Raw genomic sequence first — 20,281 nt, 5'->3', positions numbered from 1 at the left:
ATGGTAATCTTCACCTTTGTAGGAGTCCTAACTTTGTCTTTTCCTGCTGTTCAATTTTAAATATTCCAGCCATAGTGAAGATTTCAGAAGACTAAGTTCTACTTTTGTGGAACTCGTGGTTTGTTTATTATATATTTTTATAAAAGAAACTGAACTACTGTATTACTTGTTATGATACAAAACAAATGGCAGATAAGGATATTTAAATATCTTAATTTTCCTTTTCTTAAAGAACTCTATCTTCAAAGTACATTCATCTTTGTTGGGCATGATGGCACAACTTTGACTTAATGAGATCCTTTCTCAAAATAGAAAATAAGAAGGACTGGGGTTGTAGCTTAGTGATAAAGCACCCCTAGGTTCAATCCCTAGTATTCCCTCCAAAGAAAGTATATGTATCTTAAAATGAATCTTAATTATATATGTATTCTCTTTTATATTTCTCTGTTTTTGTATCTATTAAAAGTTATTTGTTGAGTGCTACTTCTTGTATAACTTTGTGACAGATGTTCCTCTCATTGATACACCTACTTAATTACTGTTGAAAAGTCTGAATTCACTTCTTTGACCAAGATATTTTAAAGCTAGGATAATATGGTAGAAGTTTTGAAGTAGCGCTGCACACAGTTTATCTTTACACACACTTTATTTTTTATCTCAATAACCAGGTAATTCAAAATAAGAAAATTTTGAGTATGAATTTCTGAAAAATTTGAGTGGCTTCAAGAAGCTGTACATCATCATTATTGGTTAGATAATGGGTGATTCCTAGGTTTTAATACAGAGATGCAACATTTTTAAACACACTTGGTGGATTCAGACTTACCCTTAGAATAAATCAATGGTATCAAATATTTATTAAAATAAGTGAAGTTCTTAGCAGGGAGGTTCAAGCACCACCACATGATGTTAAGAAAATGTACAGCCACCATCAAAAGAAAAATTCTTCATATACAAAAGATTAAACAACCAAGACAACAATGATTCAGGAAATTTAAAAGATAGAAAACAGAAGAGGTATTGTCAGTGGTAATGGTGTAATCAGTGATCATTATTGAGAGACACAAGCAATCAAAATAACCCAAACTCAAGAGGCAAATACTGAAAAAATTTTGCATCCGGAAATTGGGAATTGATGTCCTGATAGAAAGTGATTCTGAATGGTTCTCTCTAGTTCTTTTATTCAGTGATTTACAGCCCAGAATACTTAGCAAATCACCAATACTGTTGGTTTTTGTTGTTGTTGTTGTTGTTGTTTAATCCTGGAGAATGGGGAAAAAAATGAATGTGAAGAGACAATTATAGTACTGCTATTCAAAAAGGAAACAAGTTAATTTCTAAACCATAAACTAGTTTGAACTTGAGGTCACTTGAAAAAAAAAATCTAGAAGGCATTCTTAAAAGCATGGCTAGTGAGTGCTGAGAAAAGGTAGGCAGAATTGCCAAGACCCAGAATAAGTTCTCAAGAAGCAGATCACATTCAGCTTAGCATATTTTGGATGATTGAGGGAAATATTACTTTTAACAGGTCACCAAAGAAAAAGGCTCTTAAGATCTTTGTGACATTAATACTGCAATGAGGTCAATGATTATTAAGTTTTTAGATTCTCAATAAGTCAAAGGAGTTTAACCAAAGGATATTATTGTTGAAGATCTGTTAGTGACTTGGATGCAGATCACTATAACCTGCTGCCTAAATTTGCAGATGAGGCAGGAAGATGTACCCATACATGCACTATAACCAGATCATCCTTCAAAAGTATTTTGAGAGTGTAGAAAAATGGACCAAATTTAGTAAAAAAGAAAAATGAAATTTAGTATAATTATGTATAGTTTGGATCAAAACATTTTGCTCTTCTGCGATAAGTAGGGAAGGAAAGATAAGGTTAGCAGAGTCATTTATGTGATATTGATATTGATATTAACTGATAACGTTAGCTGGTTCCTTAACCTAACCCATAGTCATCTTTCCCCATTCTTCCTTAGTCTCAGACTGTGTAGATTAGCAGTGGTTCCTGCTCATGTTTTGTTTGTTTGGCCCTTTTGTATCTATGGATTCCTCATTGATGGATTCAATCAACCAAAGATAATTTTTTTAAAAAGTCATCTGTAGTGTGTATGTACAAACTTTTCTTTTGTCATTATTCCCTAAACAATACAGCATGACAACTATTTACAAAACATTTACATTGTATTAGGTATTATAAAGAATCTAGAGATGATTTGAAATACATGGAAGTTATATGCAAATACTATTGCTTTATATATGAGACTTGAGAATCCTCAGATTTTGGTATTTGGAGGATACCTAGGGCTGCCTGTGTAGATTGTATGTAATAAATACAATAGATGCTTGCTTTTTGTTCCCCTCACTGTTCTAGGTGCCAGTTTACAGAGGAGTCATGTGATGCTCTCATGAACTCAATCTAGAAGTCATAAAATGAAAAAAACTATTAAATTTTAGTTGATGTATTTTATTAAAAACAGGGCAACTTGATGAATGTAATGAGGGGAGGATGATTCAACACTAGTTAGGGAAAAAAGATATTTAAGCTGAAATGATCTGAAGGAGTCAGTCATGAGGGAGATAATTCTTCACACAGAGGGAACAGCAAGTGCCAGAGTCACGAGACAGGCATCAGCTTGGTGTGCTTAAGGACCTTAAAGATGGCTTTTATGAATAGAGCATGACATACAGGAGACAGAGTGATAAAAGATTAAGTGAAGAAGTAACCAGAGACCAGATCCTTTATTGTCTCATAGGTTGTGTTGAGGAATTTAGAATCTTCTCCCAATTAAATGAGAAGCCCAAAACAGGATTATGATCACCAGAGTAGCATCTGATGTTTCTAAAAGATTACTCCTGTATACTTTGGAAATTTAGTTTTAAGGGAGAAATAGTAGAAGCAGGAGACTGTTAATGAGTATTCCCATAGTTAAGGTAAGAAATGACTGTGTCTTAAGCCATGGAGTTACCAATGGAGATGAAGACCATTAAATACATATGTATCTTAAAGAAGAACTTTTAAGTTTTGGATTAGAAGGTACACAAAGTAGTAAAGAAATAAGAGTCTAGGAGATTATGGTCAACCCAAAGAATTGGCACTGCTGGTTGTGGCAGGTAAACAGAGATGGAAAGCAGGACAGAATTCATCTTTAAGGTCTGTTCCAAGAAAGTGGACACTAGAATGCAAACTTTGTGAGGGGAGGAAGTTAAAAGTGAGCCTAGAAGGTGTGAGGATGCCTGGCATAAAGTGGGAATTCAGACAAATTTTTGTTGAATGAATGAATGCAATACAGTGAGTGATTGAGTGGGAGCATTTAGGACATCTGATCCACCATGTTTATCTAGAGAGTATTGTTCTCTAATGCTGGCAGGACACTCGAGGTATTGTGGTAGCTTTCTCAAAAGACAAGACTTCTCCATGGACTCTAAATTTTTATAATAGTATTATATTAAAACTTCAAAATAGCTAGCTTTTCCCTCATGTGAAAGAAACTATTTCTAGCTAGTAGAAAGCTCTGAAAATGCTGATAGGAATAATCCAATGAAGAACCTGATGACATAGTGAAAGGAGTTAAGGTTAGTAGTGAATAAGTGTCCTGAAGTTACTAAAGAGTCAGACTTTTATTGGGAGGTTGTTCCAAGTGAGTTTTAAGTTGTTATTATACGTTAAAATCTTCATATTATATTTTTATACATACAGTATGAAATGTAATCGTCTTTCCACCACATAGAACATCATCTCTGTGAAGATCAAGGAGTAATATAGGTAACTCTAGAATTCATAAAATATTAAGACTGAAGACTTAATAATGGTAACTCCTTTAGGTAAGAGTTAAGATAGGAGAAAATGGAATATATCAGCAAAGAGAAAACTCTTCCCATAATATGAACGTCTTAGTTCAGGCTGTCATAACAATGATACCATAGGCTGAGTGGTTTAAAGACTAAATATTTGCTTCTTAGTTTGGAAGCAGGGAAGTCCAAGATCAAGTCTCTGGTAGATACAGTTTCTATTGAGGACTTAGTATTCGTAGACTGTCTTCTTCCCGGGAGTGTATAATGCTGAGGGGGCAGAGTGCTCTCTGAGATCTCTTTTGTAAGAGCACTCATCTGGGGATGTAGTTCAGTGGTAGAGCACCTGCCTAGCATGCTTGAGGCCCTCAGTTATGTCCCAAGTTCTACAAATTAAAAAACTCTAATCCCATTCATGAGGACTCTGCCCACATGATTCAATCACCCACTTTCTGATACCATCACATAGGGATTTAGGACTTCAACATATGAGTTTTGGAAGGACATAAACTTTAGTATATAGTAGCTAACAGTAAGTTCCTTCAGCAATATCCAATTTTGCTTTCCTATCTTTTCCGTAGTGGGACACTCATAGGAAAAAAATTTTTTGGTCTGGGACTGTAGCTCAGTGGTAGAGTGTGGGGGTTTCTCAGCCACGTCCTGCGTGGATGAGAAAAGGGTTAACTGCTGGAGGATGATGTTGGCTTAAGTCAATCAATTACCCATAAAGTTATCTAATCAATAAACACACAAGAGCCAATAGTCTTTTTAAATGAGAGGGGGCTGTGATGGGTTGGGCCATACCAGATCTGACCTCTCAAAACATGAAGTAGCCCAACTCTGTTTTATTTATAGTCACACAGGTAAAGGGGCCCAGAATGGGAGGGATTTCCTCTTTGATGAACAGGATGGGGTGGAGTTAGGGGATCCAGTTTGCTCATGGAAACTATCATTAACCAGGCAAGGAACCACTCCCACAGTGCCACATACTCCCTGGCGATCTGGGACAGACCATGTCTGCCAGTTTCAAGAAGTCAGTCCTCTGTGTCCTGAGGATCAACCTCCTCTGATTCCGCTAGATAAGAATGGCTTCCCATAGTAGAGCATTTCCTGTTATGGAGGACCTGGATTCAATCTTTGCAAAGCTGGAAAAGAAAAGAGCAACTAATTGAATCTTTTTTCTTTTCTTTCCCAAAATAAGCCTTATTTTGGGTGGGGTTTTCATGTTGGCCAGCTTATTTCATACCCCTCTTTTAGCCCCTAACACACAGTCTCCTTGCAGTACCATAGACAAAGCACAGAAGTCGATGAAATCAGTTAATAAATTTAGCTGTGATTTAGAGTGTCAGAACTTTACACTTGAGTTTTAGTTGATTTTATTTTCCAGAAGGAAAATCATAGTTACAAGTGAACACACTCACCATATTTATTATAAGGAAGCTCATAGAAGACACTCATTTTTCCAGATAACTAGCAGTTTCCTTGGCTAAAGTAAATAGCTATCCTGTGTCACTGAACCCCAAAAGGGCAGACTCCAGCTATGACCCCGATATATTTTCAGTTTCTGCTTTAGCAATATTGCTGTGTGAAAATTTGCTTTATGGGAGAGTGAAAATACCAAGGACAATTTATTCTTGTTCCCTTCTTTACCTGCTATAGAATACACATTTTAGGTTTGTGAATTTTTTTCCTTTTATTAAAAACTTGTCAGGTGGAGACAGAATGAGTCATTTGATATTTTTATTATATTTAGGTAGATAATAGAAGACATTTAAAATTTTAATTGGACACCTGAAGTTTTTATTCTGCCAAAGAAAGTTTCATTCTTTCTCAGACGGTTTTTTTTAAGTTTGTCTTCATTGGGAATTTATTCCAGTATAATTTGCATATAATTCCATTAAAACCTGGATGAGGCAAATTAAGGTGTAGAAATTTTATTATTGATAAAAAGCTTTCATATTCTGCAGCCTAGTTTCTGTTCAATTTACTGAAGCTATTCTTTTTTTTTAATTTTATTTAAATTTATCTTTTAATTTTTTACAGACTGCATTTTGATTCTTTGTACACAATGGAGTACATCACTTTATTTCTGTGGGTTGTACATGATGTAGATTCATACCATTCATGTAATCATACATGTACATAGGGTAATGATGTCTATCTCATTCCACCATTTTTATACCCCCTCCCTCTCATTTCCTTCTATATAATCTAAAGTTGCCCCATTCTTCTCTCACTCCCCACCCCCCGCACCCCCATTATATATCATTCTCCACTTATCAGGGAAAACATTTGGCCTTTCGTTTTTTGGGATTGGCTTATTTCACTTAGCATGATATTCTCCAATTTCATCCATTTGTTTGCAAATGCCATAATATTATTATTCTTTATGGCTAAATAATATTCCATTGTGTATATATACCAGTTTCTTTATCCATTCATCTGTTGAAGGGTATCTAGGTTGGTTCCACAATCTAGCTATTGTGAACTGAGGTGCTATAAACATTGATATGTCTGTGTTACTGTAGTACACTGATTTTAAGTCCTTTGGGTATAAACCAAGGAGTGGGATAACTGGGTCAAAAGGTGGATCCATTCCAAGTTTTCTGAGGATTTTCCACACTGCTTTCCAGAGTGGCTGCACCAATTTGCAACTCCCATCAGCAATGAAAAATGTGTGCCTTTTTCCCCACATCCACGCCAACATCTATTATTGTTTGTGTTCTTGATAATAGTCATTCTAATTGGAGTAAGTTGAAATCTTAGAGTTGTTTTAATTTGCATTTCTCTAATTATTAGAGATGTTGAACACTTTTTTATGTATTTATTAATCGCCTGTATGCCGTCTTCTGTAAGGTGTCTGTCCAGTTCCTTGGCCCATTTATTGATTGGGTTCTTTGTATTTTTGGTGTAAAGTTTTGTAAGTTCTTTATAAATTTTGGAGATTAGTGCTGTATCTGAAGTGCACTCCGTAGTGCACTCTCTTCAGATTCTCCCACTCCGTAGGCTCTCTCTTCAGATTCTTGATTGTATCCTTTGCTGAGAAAAAGCTTTTTAGTTTGAGTCCATCCCATTTGTTGATTCTTGCTTTGATTTCTTGTGCTTTGGGATTCTTGTTGAGGAAGTCTGATCCTAAGCCAAAATGATGAAGTTTCGGACCTACTTTGTCTTCTATTAGGTGCAGGGTCTCTGGTCTAATTCCTAGGTCTTTGATCCATTTTGAGTTCAGTTTTGTGCAGGGTGAGAGATAAAGATTTAATTTCATTTTACTGCATATGGATTTCCAGGTTTGGCAGCACCATTTGTTGAACAGGCTGTTTTTTATTTTTTATTTATTTATTTATTTTTTATTGTAAACAAATGGTGTACAACTTGTTTCTCTGTACATGAAGTAGAGGCATACGATTTGTATAATCATACATTTACATAGGGTAATGGTGTTTGATTCATTCTGTTATTTTTTCTCTCCCCCCACCCCTCCCATCCCTCTTTTCCCTCTATACAGTCCCTCCTTCCTCCATTCTTGCCTCCCTCCCACCCACCCCCATTATGTATCATCATCTTCTTTTCAGCGAGATCATTCGTCCTTTGGTTTTTTGAGATTGACTTATCTCACTTAACATATTCTCCAATTTCATCCATTTGCCTGCAAATGCCATAATTTTATTCTTTATGGATGAGTAATATTCCATTGTGTATATATACCACAGTTTCTTTATCCATTCATCAATTGAGGGGCATCTAGGTTGGTTCCACAATCTGGCTGTTGTGAATTGATCACCTATGAACATTGATGTGGTTGTATCTCTGTAGTATGCTGATTTTAAGTCCTTTGGGTATAGGCCAAGGAGTGGGATAGCTGGGTCAAATGGTGGTTCCAGTCCAAGTTTTCTAAGGAATCTCCATACTGCTTTCCAGAGTGGCTGCACTAATTTGCAACCCCACCAGCAATATATGAGTGTACCTTTTTCCCCACATCCTCACCAACACCTATTGTTGCTTATGTTCTTGATAATCACTATTCTAATTGGGTTGAGATGGAATCTTAGGGTAGTTTTGATTTGCATTTCTATTATTACTAAAGATGTTGAACATTTTTTCATATATCTGTTGATCTTCTTCTGTGAAGTTCATTTCCTTAGCCCATTTGTTGATTGGGTTGTTTGTATTCTTGGTGTAGAGTTTTTTGAGTTCTTTATATATTCTGGAGATTAGTGCTCTATCTGAAGTATGAGTGGCAAAGATTTTCTCCCATTCTTTAGGATCTCTCTTTACATTGCTGATAGTTTCCTTTGCAGAGAGAACGCTTTTTAGTTTGAATCTATCCCAGTTATTGATTCTTGCTTTTATTTCTTGTGCTATGGGAGTCCTGTTAAGGAAGTCTGATCCTAAGCCAACATGTTGAAGACTTGGACCTACTTTTTCTTCTGTAAGATGCAGAGTCTCTGGTCTGATTCCAGGGTCCTTGATTCATTTTGAGTTGATTTTTGTGCAGGGTGGAGAGATAGGGGTTTAGTTTTATTCTGTTGCATAAGGATTTCCAGTTTTCCCAGCATCATTTGTTGAAGAGGCTATTTTTTTCTCCATTGCATATTTTTGGCCCCTTTGTCTAGTATGAGAAAACTGTATTTATGAGGGTTTGTGTTCGTGTCCTCTGTTCTGTCCCATTGATCTACCTATCTATTTTGGTAACAATACCATGCTGTTTTTGTTAGTATTCTTTGTAGTATAGTTGAAGTTCTGGTATTGTGATACCCCTTGCTTCACTCTTCCTGCTAAAGATTGCTTTAGCTATTCTGGGTTTCTTATCCTTCCAGATGAATTTCATGTTTGCTTGCTCTATTTCTGTAAGGTACGTCATTGGGATTTTACTTGGAATTGCATTGAATCTGTATGGCACTTTTGGTAGTATGGCCATTTTGACAATATTAATTCTGCCTATCCAAGAACATGGGAGATCTTTCCATCTTCTAAGGTTTTCTTTAATTTCTTTCTTTAATGTTCTGTAGTTCTCATTGTAGAGGTCTTTCACTTCTTTAGTTAGATTGATTCCCAAGTATTTTATTTTTTTCGAGGCTGTTGTGAATGGGGTAGTTTTCCTAACTTCTCTTTCTGAGGATTCATCACTTATGTATAAAAATGCATTAGATTTATGAGCATTGATCTTATATCCTGCTACTTTACTGAATTCACTTATAAGTTCTAAAAGTTTTCTGGTAGAATTTCCCAGTTCCTCTAAATATATAATCATGTCATCAGCAAATAGGGATAGTTCGAGTTCTTCTTTTCCTGTGTGTCCCTTTAATTTCTTTGGTCTAATTGTTCTAGCTAGAGTTTCAAGGACGATGTTGAATAGAAGTGGTGAAAGAGGGCATCCCTGTCTTGTTCCAGTTTTTAGAGGAAGTGCTTTCAGTTTTTCACCATTAGGAATGATATTGGCCGTAGGCTTAGCATAGATAGCCTTTACGATGTTGAGGTATGTTCCTAGTATTCTTATTTTTTCTAGTGTTTTAAGCATGAAGGGGTGCTGTATTTTATCAAACGCTTTTTCAGCATCTATTGAAATAATCATGTGATTCTTAACTTTAAGCCTATTGATGTGATGAATTATATTTATTGATTTCCGGATGTTGGACCAACCTTGCATCTCTGGGATAAACCCCACTTGATCATGATGCACTATCTTTTTAATATATTTTTGTATGCAATTTGCCAGGCACTAAGCTATTCTTGCCATGGTTGCCCGTAATGTGACTCTACCATACACTGAATTAATCACTTTAGTAAATTACTGGGGGCAATTCTAGTACCTATATTATAAGTTTATTGGAAGGATTATATGTGCCTTCTACATACTGAATGATAGGAATATATTTTCTTTCATCATTCAAGTATATTCTATGTATAAGTTAAAATGAAATTAATAAATTATTACTAGTGAATAAGAGACTGAATTATGAAAAAAACTTTGTTTAGGACATTGAAAAATTAATCTAATATGAATGGAGTTTAGTGAACAAAGGGAAGATTTGTGTGAAAGATAACTTAAGAATTAGATCCTCAAGTCATTCTGATATTTGGGATTTATACAGCATGTTAAGGATTTTGGATATATATCTTAACTGCATTGGGAATCCATTGCAAGGTTTTAATGAAAAGAGTGATATGATAAAACATGTTTTACTTTTTTCTTAAGGCGCTATAGCTACACTAAGCCATACCAGATAGCACGGGAGCTGGATGGGGCAGGATTTAGCAAGAGGGAAAGCAAGAGACCAACAGCACAATTCTTAAACTACAGGTATAAGTGAGTGCTTTGAATAGTTTAGATGAGAGAGAGTGGTGGCAATGATATGAAATAGGCAGATAGACTCAAATTAAAATTTTGAGTTGGAATGATTGGGACATGATGATGAATAACTTTAGGCAGAAAGAAAGATATTAGAGGTCAAAGGTTTCTTATCAGGTTTTTAGTAATAGTAAGTATGTCAATTGAAAGACCATATTTCAGGAAAGGACTTAGAAGTTTCTTGAGAAAAGAGTTCACTTACATGCTCTAAGACATCTACTAAAATAATTAAAGAAGGAAATAGAAAATATGGGATGCTTCTTATAAGAAAGAGGTAAGCTAGAGTTATAAATCTGGGCCACTGATAAATAGATGATGTTTAAGAGAAAAGAGTGTAATTGTTTGCTACCAGTGAAAGCAGGTCAAGGTCAGAAAACTCTGAGAATAAGGAATAGTCAGCAACATATTGCTTAAAAAGGCAAGAATATAGATCATGGCACAGAAGAGAAGAAAAAAAGGAATGGTCAGTTAGGACTGGTACTGAGAAGGCAACATGAGGAACACACACAAAAGACAAATACCGGATGGATCCAGTGTGAGTAGCAAATGATTCCAGGGGATGAGAGGAAGGAGAAAGGAAATTGTTTAATGGATATGGTGTTTCAGACTTACAAGATGAAAATGTTTTGGAGTTCTCTTTCACAATAATGTGAACGTATTTAATACTCTTGAACTATACAATTAAAATGGTTAAGATAGTCAATATTATGTCGTGTGGTTTTTACCACAATAAAAAAATGACAAAAACAAATTGTCAATCATATTTAGCTACAAAGAGGCCATTAGTGTCCTGTGCAAGAATATGGCTATATAGAGTTTTGGGGGGACTGAGGCAGTTGGGATGGTTGAAGTGTGACAGCTGGGTTAGTGTACTATTATTTTCAGAGTTTAACTGTTTAGGGGAATAGGCAAATAGAAAACAAAGGTAGATTATTTTTGTTTTAAGAGAAATTATAGCATTTTTGGATAGGAATAGGAATAGGGAACATCAGTGCTGGAGAAAGAGGTCACTTGAGGCATGTGTTAGACAGCTTTTTGTCACAGTGACCCAAAATACCTGACAAAAACAATTTAGAGAAGAAATATTTATTTTGGCTCAGAGTTTCAGAGGATTCAGTTCATATTCAGATAACTCCATTGATTTGGGCCTGAGGTGACAGACAGAACATGGCAAAATATGCCTGAGTGCCTTGCAAAGGAAAACTTCTCAACTCATGGCAGCCAGGAAACAGAAAGAGAAGGAAGATAAATGCTTCTAGAGCCTGTCCTTAGTGACCTACTTCCTCCAACTAGATCCTACCTCTCAGTAGTCTATTCAGCTATCAGTGGATTGATTAATCCATCAAATGGATCAATCCACTGATAAGGTCAGAGCCCTTATGATCCAACATTGCCTGAAAGCCCCACCTCTGAACTTGCTACATTAGGAACCATGCTTTAAAAATTAGACTTTGGAAGACATCCCAGGTCCAAACCATAATGATACACTTGAGAAAAAGGGAGAAGATGGAGTATACAGCATAAGGATGTTATTATTTAACAATTATTAGGACTAGGGGATAGAAAAAATTCCCTTCATTTGGTCCTGGAGGATGATGATAATGGTAAGTTAGTAAAATGAACAACCTCATGGCTGATTTACCTGGACAGATTGTTAATATGGTTCCACGTTTAAAAGCAGATAGTGCAGACAAAGACACAACACACAAATAACTTCTCATTCATTTCTCCTGAGACATTTTTCCTAAGAAAAACAGGCCAAAAGACTGCAAGTCCAATTCTGTAGACATGTCTGAGAAGTAGAAAATCTTCATACCTCTCCCTGGTGAGAAATGAAAACTCACTTAAGCAATAGACAAAGCAGAAGTTTGGCTGCTGCAGATATGCTATTAATCAGAGCTTTTTCTGACTCTAAAAGGAATAAATATTAGGAAATGTCAGAATGAGAATAGATGTTGATGTCTGTTCCATATTAAGTAAAGTAGTTTGAGATTTTGTCATAAGTCTAGTGTTTTTAGAGACTGGCCAAGTAACAAATAGGTAATCAGTGTGCATAGCACATGGGAAACCTCCCAAGTACATTTGTTTGAAAACTTGGATATCTGGCTTTAAAAGTATTTTGTAAAATATACGAACTTTATTCTCAGGTAGCACTCAAGTTTTTCCAATCTCATAGTTCATGGAAGTATTGCAAAACTCACTTTCTCAGCTTTCTGTTTTTAAAACTTCTCCTCTCTTCATTATTTGTCAATATATAGATTTTGACAATTCTTTATATTTTCTTTTTCCTAAAATGTCAGCGATTTTTTATTTTCTAAGGGACATTGTTATTCAGGTATTTTTGGATTTCTAGTCATTTCTTTGGTTGATCATATGTTCCCCCTTACTTAGGCAATAATACTGGGTTAGTCTATAGTCTGACACTCTAGAAGGTATAAATATGTTTTAAGAAAATATACAAAATGAGTTGTATATTTGAAGACAATAAATTTCACTTGTGCATTTAGTAAATATTTGTTTTCTTTATGGTGAGCATTGTGTTACAGTTCATTTATATCCGTAAATATCTTGGCCCTTGACTTCAGGGAACTTCTGGTCTACTGAGGGAGTCTGAATTTAAACAAATAGCCACACAAATTGCATGATAACAAATTCTACCAGGAAAGGAACAGAGTACCATGAAAGCATATGACAGGGACAATCTTAGTGATTTGGGGCATTGCAGAGGCACTTCATTAAAAAAGCAGCATTTAAACTAAGCCAGAAAGATGCATATGAATTAGCCCAGTGAAGATGTGATAGAGACAGTGATTTTAAAAATGAAAAGTAATAGACTGTGCAAAGGTCTTGCAGTAGGCAGAAGTGTGGCCTATTTCAAGAAGAGATGGAAGACCAGATGCACTGGAGCAAGGGAGAGGGAAAGAAAGAACTCTGTGAGATAACTGAGGAACAGGTAGCCCAAGAGCATAGTTATCCATATAGCAGTACTAGAAAGTCGCTAAGCAACAGACGTGACAAGATTTATATTTTTAAAGCTAACTCTAATAACTGTGTTGGGAAGTTGTTCTGTAGAACAAGCTCAGTAACTTTTTTTTTTTCTGTCAAGTTCCAGATAGTAAATGCATTAAATTTTGTAAGCCATGAAATGTGCAGTACTTATTCAACTCTCTGTATAGCTTGAAAGTAGTCATAGAATTGTAAATAGAAGAGTGTGGCAGTTTTATTTATGGATGCTGAAATTTGAGTTTCTTATGTTGCTCATGTTGGAAATAATATGAAGTATTCTTTTTATTTTTTTAACCATTTTAAAATACGAAAAACATTTTTAGCTCCTAAGCCATACAGAGACAGATGGTAGGTCATTTTTGGCCTTTAGTCCATTGTTTGCTGAGTCATTTTGTAGACACTTCTTCTTTAACTTTTTCCATCTGTCTCAAAAATGATATTTCCACCATAACATTTTTCTTGAGTTTACATTTTTCAACACTAGTAAAGATATGACCTATTATAAATGAAAAATGAGAATATAAGTTTTCCTTTTCTATTTCTTTATCTTAGTGTTAGCTTTCCAGCGTAAAAATCAGCTTATTGTGACAGACCCATTCTATTTCTTAATCCTTAGGCTTAAAAAATTAGTAATTTTGTATTTTTTCCTATTTAATTTCCCCCCAAAATATTAGATTTGGTGCTTTCTTCCTTTGAATTTTTCATCTTTTCTTTAGCTAGTTATAGTTCTAAATTTTAATTCTGGCATTCTAAAGAAAAATTGGTACAGGTGTCAGAAAGACAAAAAAAAAAGTACCACAATTTCATATGATCATCTGCTATGTGACTAAATACAGTGCTTTGTTAACATCAAGACAAACAACATCCCTGTAATTTTAGGTCTGCAAAAGCAGCATTCTGACTTGTAAGGACACACTTCAGGCAGCTGTGCCACAAGAGGCAGAGTGTTATGTAATGGAAATAGTACAGGCAGAGCTGGCAAATTTCGTCTGACCATTACTATATGAATGGCATACTTAATTCATTTCTTGGAGCCTAAGTTTTCTTAAAAGTATTCTTACTCCTCAAATAAGAATTACCATCCACTTTTTCCCCTATAAGCCTCTTTTATCAAGTGAAAGTTGCCATGCTAAAGGCTTTGAAGGGAGAATAGCTCATACTTTGTGTTGTAGGAGGTGTTGGAATTAGTTTTAATCTCTCGCAGATAATGAAGTTTTAAAAAAATAGCAATATTCCTAGGATTGAACATTATAAGATACATTTAAGAAATATTACAGATGATAAATGCCTCCTGTACTGTTCATTAACGTTTCCTTTGCCTTGTCTATTTACTTCTGAAATCTTAGGTTTGACAGTTCTCTGGAAGACCTACTCAAGAGTGAACCTCACCCACCTGCAATTCCTCAGGTGTTAAATATTGGTAGACAAGTAGCCACATTTCCTAAAGTAGCAACTACATGTCCTAGGTAGAGTCTTCCTTCTAGGCATGTCTAAATTTCAAAGCTGGTGGTGAACCTAAATACTAAAACTGTTTGACTGGAAAAGAAAAGGTGATTATTGATTGCAGAACTAACATTGCTAACATGTAGACAAGAACACTTGACACTCGACCTCAGAACACTGCTTCACCCTGATTTTATATTCCGCATATATATTTTGATTTGGTTTTAACTTCTAATATATAATGTGGAAATTTGTGTCTTCTGTCTCTTTACTTTGTGATTTGCAAAGTCAACTTTTTGAGTTTACCATAGGTCTGCTCTTCCGAATGTGAGGTTTAAACTCTAAAAGAGAGAAAGAAAGAGAGGTTATAATATGTTCCCCAAAACCTCTCAGACATATTCTAAGTATATTTATGTAAATAATGGTGCTTATAAGATACCACCAGACTCTACTGAATAGACCCTTTTATATTATTATTTGTGATACAATATGATGACATAAATTCATAAGTTTCCTTTTTTTCTGGGAAAGGATAATTTGACTGATATGTTTTTGTATGACTTTTTAATTGCCTAAGTTTTTAGTTCTTATTATTCACACTATTTTCCCTAAATAGTAACCTTGCCTCAAAGATGCAGAGCGATTCAGAAACTCATAAGTTGAATCACTTGACTGAGCACAGTGTGCATACCTGTAACCTCAGCTACTCTGCAGGCTGAGACAGGAAGATCACAAATTCAAGGCTAGCCTGGGCAACTTAGCGAGACTCTGACTCAAAATAAAAAATGAAAAGGACTGAGGATGTAGCTCACTGGTAGAGTGTTCCTGAGTTCATCAAAAAAAGTTAATTAACTAAAAATTTCATCACTTGGTAACTTTATTCTTCACCTTAACATTCATATTTCCCCACTCTGCCATCAATAGCTTCTTTTGTTTCTCTCTCTCCAGCCCTTATTCTTCCTTTTCTAGCCATACATGACATTTAATGAATACTTGCAAAAAATTATACATGAATAATTCTGTATAAGTTTTTGGAAAATAGCTTGTTTCTTTAATTTTTCCTTCCCATGGTTTGTAAAGTTTTATGGAACTAAGAACAACAGCTTTGTCAAATTTTTCTGATAAGGAGAAAAGACTTTTATCTACCCTTTCAGTCTCAGACATGCGAGCTTTCATTAACCTGCATTAAGTTTGGCACGTGCATGATTACTTTGTGTTGGAGGTAACCACTGTCACAAACTTCTGAAAAAAGTGTTCGCAGTATAGTGATGTTCTTCATTAACAAATTATACTCATAAAGAAAGAAAAGAGACAAGTTTCACACTGTGTAATTTAAACTTCTTAATTGTGATTTTGATTAACAGTTTTAAAAACATTGCAATCCTAATGCTGAGTGTTAATTCCTGCCCAGGTATATAACCTTTTCTGAAACCAAGGGAAAATATTATTTTAAGTGATAAAGGAACTAAAGATGAAATTGTATACCATTGTTTAAAAATCTTTTCAGAGCTAACTGAAAATAGAAATATGAAACTCTGCAGAAAAGGTGATGTTTTTGATCAAGTTCACTGTAACTATTGTTTATTTTTGCAAAGGTGCCTGCCTTCCTTAAAGAATTCTGCACCTATGGGCCATGATGGCACATGCCTGTAATCCCAGTGGCTTGGGAAGCTGAGACAGGAGGATCATGAGTTCATCGCCAACCTCAAAAACTTAGTTAAGCACTTAGCAACTCAACAAGACCCTGTCTTTAATAAAATATAAATAAAAGAGCTGGGGGTGTGGTTAAGCGCTCCTGGGTTCAATCCCCAATTATTTCTTGTTTGTGAATTTATATATTGCTGCTTCTGAGCAGGCAGCCAGTTGTAACTGATTTTCCTGAAAACAGAAGTCTTTTTAAAATGCTATTGGTGTACATCATCTGTAAGGTAATACTCCGGACATAGGGATTTGTTGGGAAAATCCACTTACCTTTCTCTCTGCTTATGGAAATTCAACTTTATGTTTAGGTTTATTTTTTACTTAATTGTTGCAGAACAGTCTTCAAATGTGTTAGATGATTTTAATTTTTTAAATAAAACTAGAGACAGGGAACATTCAAGAGTGTTCCTATGTCAAAAAACAGTTTAATGTAGGATTGTGCCTCAGATTTTAATTTCTTAGAGAAATCATGTCCATAGTTAATAAGTAACCCAAGCTCCTATTATACCTATGGACATTATGCACTTTTATAGTATCTAAATATTAATATAGAGCAGTTACTGTCTTGTATTTATTCTCCTACCTTTTCTCACTTTCCTTTTATGTTCCTCTCTTCTTTCCTTACTTATCATTTTAAGCAGCTCCACAAGAAATGTAGAAGGTTCTTTGGAAGGTTCTCGAAACTTTTCTACCTTCTCTTCTCCTGCTAGATACAGTGCTGCAGTTCTGAGCAGTGCAGCTGCTACCGTGTCTGCTGTCATTGCTGCAAAAACCAGGTAGAACAAACTGCATGTGCAGTGTCTGTCTGATGAGGCCTCCACACTCTGTACCCACTGACAAGTCACTTCAGAGGAAGCATGTTCATTTGGAACAGCCACAGCTCTGCTGTGAACTCTTCATTGTACAGCAGATATTTTATCTGAGTTGTGGGTAAAGCCCTTGGTATTTGTTACCATTATTTGAAAAAATCATCTTTTTATCTCTTTGCGTTGCTACTGTTTATATATGGTATTTCTTACTTGTCATGTACATGTTGACTTTAGGGTTTTTACAATTTTCAGTTTTTATGTTTGAAACAATCAAATGTTATATAAGGTTTTATTGATGTTATCATCTCCCATAACTGGGGCCAAACAACAGCCTAACAGCTCTTTGAAGCACCCCTTCCTCCCCTCACCCCCCAAAATTAAAATTGTTTTGTAGGATTTGGTTTGGTTCTATTTTTATATAATTTCTACAGTCTTCATAGTTTAAATGCTTTCTAGAAGATTGTCTTGCCAGGCATGGTGGCACACAGCAACTTGGGAGGCTGAAGCAGAAGGATTGCAAGTTCAAGACCAGACTCAGTAATTTAACAAGGTCCTAAGCAACTTAGTGAGACTGTCTCAAAATAAAAAGGGCTGGGGATAAAAAAGAACTCAGGGATTAAGCACCCTTGAGTTCAATCCCTGGTACCAAAAAAATATTTTTTTAAATAATAAAAAATAAAAGATTGTCATGCTCAATTTTGGTGAAAATGTAATTTATTTTATATTAATGAGTAAGAGCATACAGTAAATTAATGACCCTTCTTTTATGCCTTCACTGCTTTGTGCTTCCTTTCCCTCTTTCTCCTCCACCCACTCATTCTCAAAGGAAATGTTTCAGATCATAGACCTTAAAAACCACTTTCTGTTCTTGGTAGTGCAGTTTTTGACTTAAAAATCTCTCTAAATGCTTGCCAGGCTCTCCAGTCCTGAAAAGTATTGCTCTCTGCTGGAGGCACTTTGCATCAGCCCTGTTTTCCAGCCTCTAGCTTTCTCCCATCTCCAGTCCTGCAGGAGATCGGCTGGCTCTGTCCATGTTAAGAAAACAAGGTACTGTCGGAATGGATGTGGCAAGTGGTGGTTTGTTGGTCAGGACACTGCTTTCCCCAGCACTTAACTACCACATTAACAGACCAGATTAGAAAATCCCAGAGTTGATTTGTACTCAAATTTGAATTAACTGTAATTTCAACGTAGTGCTAATGCACAGGTTTATTATTTTGTATGTCTATTAACTCATCTTTTAATCCTTTGTGACATCTTTCATTAGTACACTTGATATTTGGTATGAAATTAGGAGTAATTAATTATGCCAGTACTTATATTATGGTAGAAGCCTGTCTTTTATTGCATAGACATAGCTATCTAGAATAATCAAATGTTTAATGAGACATACCTTTTGAAAAAAATGAAAAATAATAATAATTGACTTTAATTGACTGCTATCTTTTACTTCTTAAACATGAAGGTTTTCCTTGAAAAAGCAATGTAATTTTCACTGTATCTGGGAAATGCTGTGTAAGTCAGCATTCCATCTCTATGACAAAGTATCTGAGATAAACACTTATGAAGAGAAGTTTATTTTGATTCATGGTCTCAGATGTTCCTATCCATGGTGGGCTGGCTTCATTGCATTGGGGCCTGTGGTGAGGCAGAACATCATGGTGGGGTATGTGTGGCAGTGGAAACTGCTCACCTAATGGCAGCAGGAAAGCTGAGAGAGAGAAGTGGCAGGGGAGGCTCCCAGTGAAGAAACTTCCTTCTACCAGCCCCTCCCCACCACATGTTCTGCCACCTTCCATAATGTTCTCAAACTGTAACTGGACTTATTTGTTGTAATAGTTAAGCAGATATAAGAAAAGAATGTAAACTCAAGATAAGTCAGATTGCTGACACTGAAAGTTAACTTTTATTCCTTTTTATTTTTTTCCTTGTTAGCTCAGTTTTGAAAAGAATCCTTTGCTTTCTTTATTAGTATATTTTTCTCCATTTTCAATTTTGGAAACAAAAACTGTAATATACTTTGGAAGTCATATTAATTTATTATTTCGTTTCAGTTCTTGATTTTTTGGTAGACTAGTGAAAATGACCACATTTAATTCTTAGCAACTATGGTATTTGCCAAAAGTATTTATGAATTTGTACTGATTTTCTTAATAGCATCTCATAAAAAGAATTTCACTTTTGCTTAGAAGTTTGTTATAACTTAAATAATTTAAATTTTGAAAAAATATATTTGAATCATGAGTTCAGAAATAAGATAGCAATCTAAGTAACAGTGCCATACTATATTAACAAACTAGTTACTAAGTTTAGGCTATTTTGCTGACAGTGATTACTAACATTTTCTCCCTAAATAAAATAGTACTGCCAATGTCCTTAATATTCTTTCATCTATAGTACATGATACTTAGTGTTTATGTGTTTTCTTTAAATAGCAGCCAGGAGTTAAAAATTAGAAAAAAGACATGGTAATTTTTTAGAGACAGGCATCATATATTTAGATATGTGATGAGTGATAGTCTAATATTAATAAAAATAATAATTCATCCATTACTTCATTAAATGTTTTATATAATTGGGGATCTGTTTCCCCAAAAGAAATTTAACTTCTCATTAATTGTAAATTTAAACATGAACTTTCTTGCTTATAACTTCTACTTTTATGGATTCTTTATAATCTGCTTCAAGCCCTTTATAACTAAAGAATATAGTTTAAGATTTAAATGTCTCAGGCCTGTTGGGAGAGAATGTATACAAGCCTTTGTACAAAGGATATAACCTAAATCTTTTTAGCTTATGTGATTACTTATTCCATGGGAATTTTAGGAAATATTATGTTATTTAAAATCGAGTTGAGGAAGCAAAATTGTGTCTGGGATCAAAATCCTATACTCAAAAATATCCACAAACTACATTTAGAAGCAGAAATGTTTGCTGAGGAGTGTACTTATCACTAATCTTGTTATCACTGAACTAGACAGATATAATGGGAGGTAGCTATAATAATCCCTTATTTTTGGAGCATCGACTACATTGGGTATTGTGCTAATATGCACTTGATTTTATTATTTAGTATTTCATTCAATTACAATAATCCTGGAATAAAGGTAGTTTTTGTTGTTGGTTTTTTTTTTTTTTTTTTTTTTTTTTTTCAGTGCTGGGGATTGAACCCAG

At 35.0% G+C, this 20,281-nt stretch overlaps 1 protein-coding gene and 1 long non-coding RNA gene across 18 annotated transcripts in view; one reads left to right on the top strand and one right to left on the bottom strand.

Annotated features, from left to right (window-relative positions):
- LOC306670175 overlaps positions 1-20,281 on the bottom strand; it is a 165,812-nt gene that overhangs the window by 49,337 nt on the left and 96,194 nt on the right. The window lies entirely within an intron of this gene.
- Positions 1-20,281, top strand: part of PDLIM5 (PDZ and LIM domain 5) — a 225,055-nt gene that overhangs the window by 150,643 nt on the left and 54,131 nt on the right. For 9 of the 17 annotated variants that reach the window (XM_079154759.1, XM_079154748.1, XM_079154746.1 and 6 more), the window contains 3 exons: positions 14,501-14,620; positions 16,937-17,074; positions 18,023-18,154. The exons of 5 other annotated variants lie outside the window; for them this stretch is intronic. In XM_079154759.1, coding sequence (XP_079010885.1) covers positions 14,501-14,620; positions 16,937-17,074; positions 18,023-18,154 — 390 coding nt within the window. The remainder of the gene's footprint in view (positions 1-14,500; positions 14,621-16,936; positions 17,075-18,022; positions 18,155-20,281) is intronic. 3 more of the 17 variants (XM_079154745.1, XM_079154761.1, XM_079154762.1) reach the window with 2 other exon arrangements.

This window comes from Sciurus vulgaris, assembly GCF_902686455.1.
Source record: "Sciurus vulgaris genome assembly, chromosome: 9".
Classification (NCBI taxonomy): Eukaryota; Metazoa; Chordata; class Mammalia; order Rodentia; family Sciuridae; genus Sciurus; species Sciurus vulgaris.
Note: the sequence above shows the minus strand (reverse complement) of the source record. Positions and strands in the feature narration are given on the sequence as shown.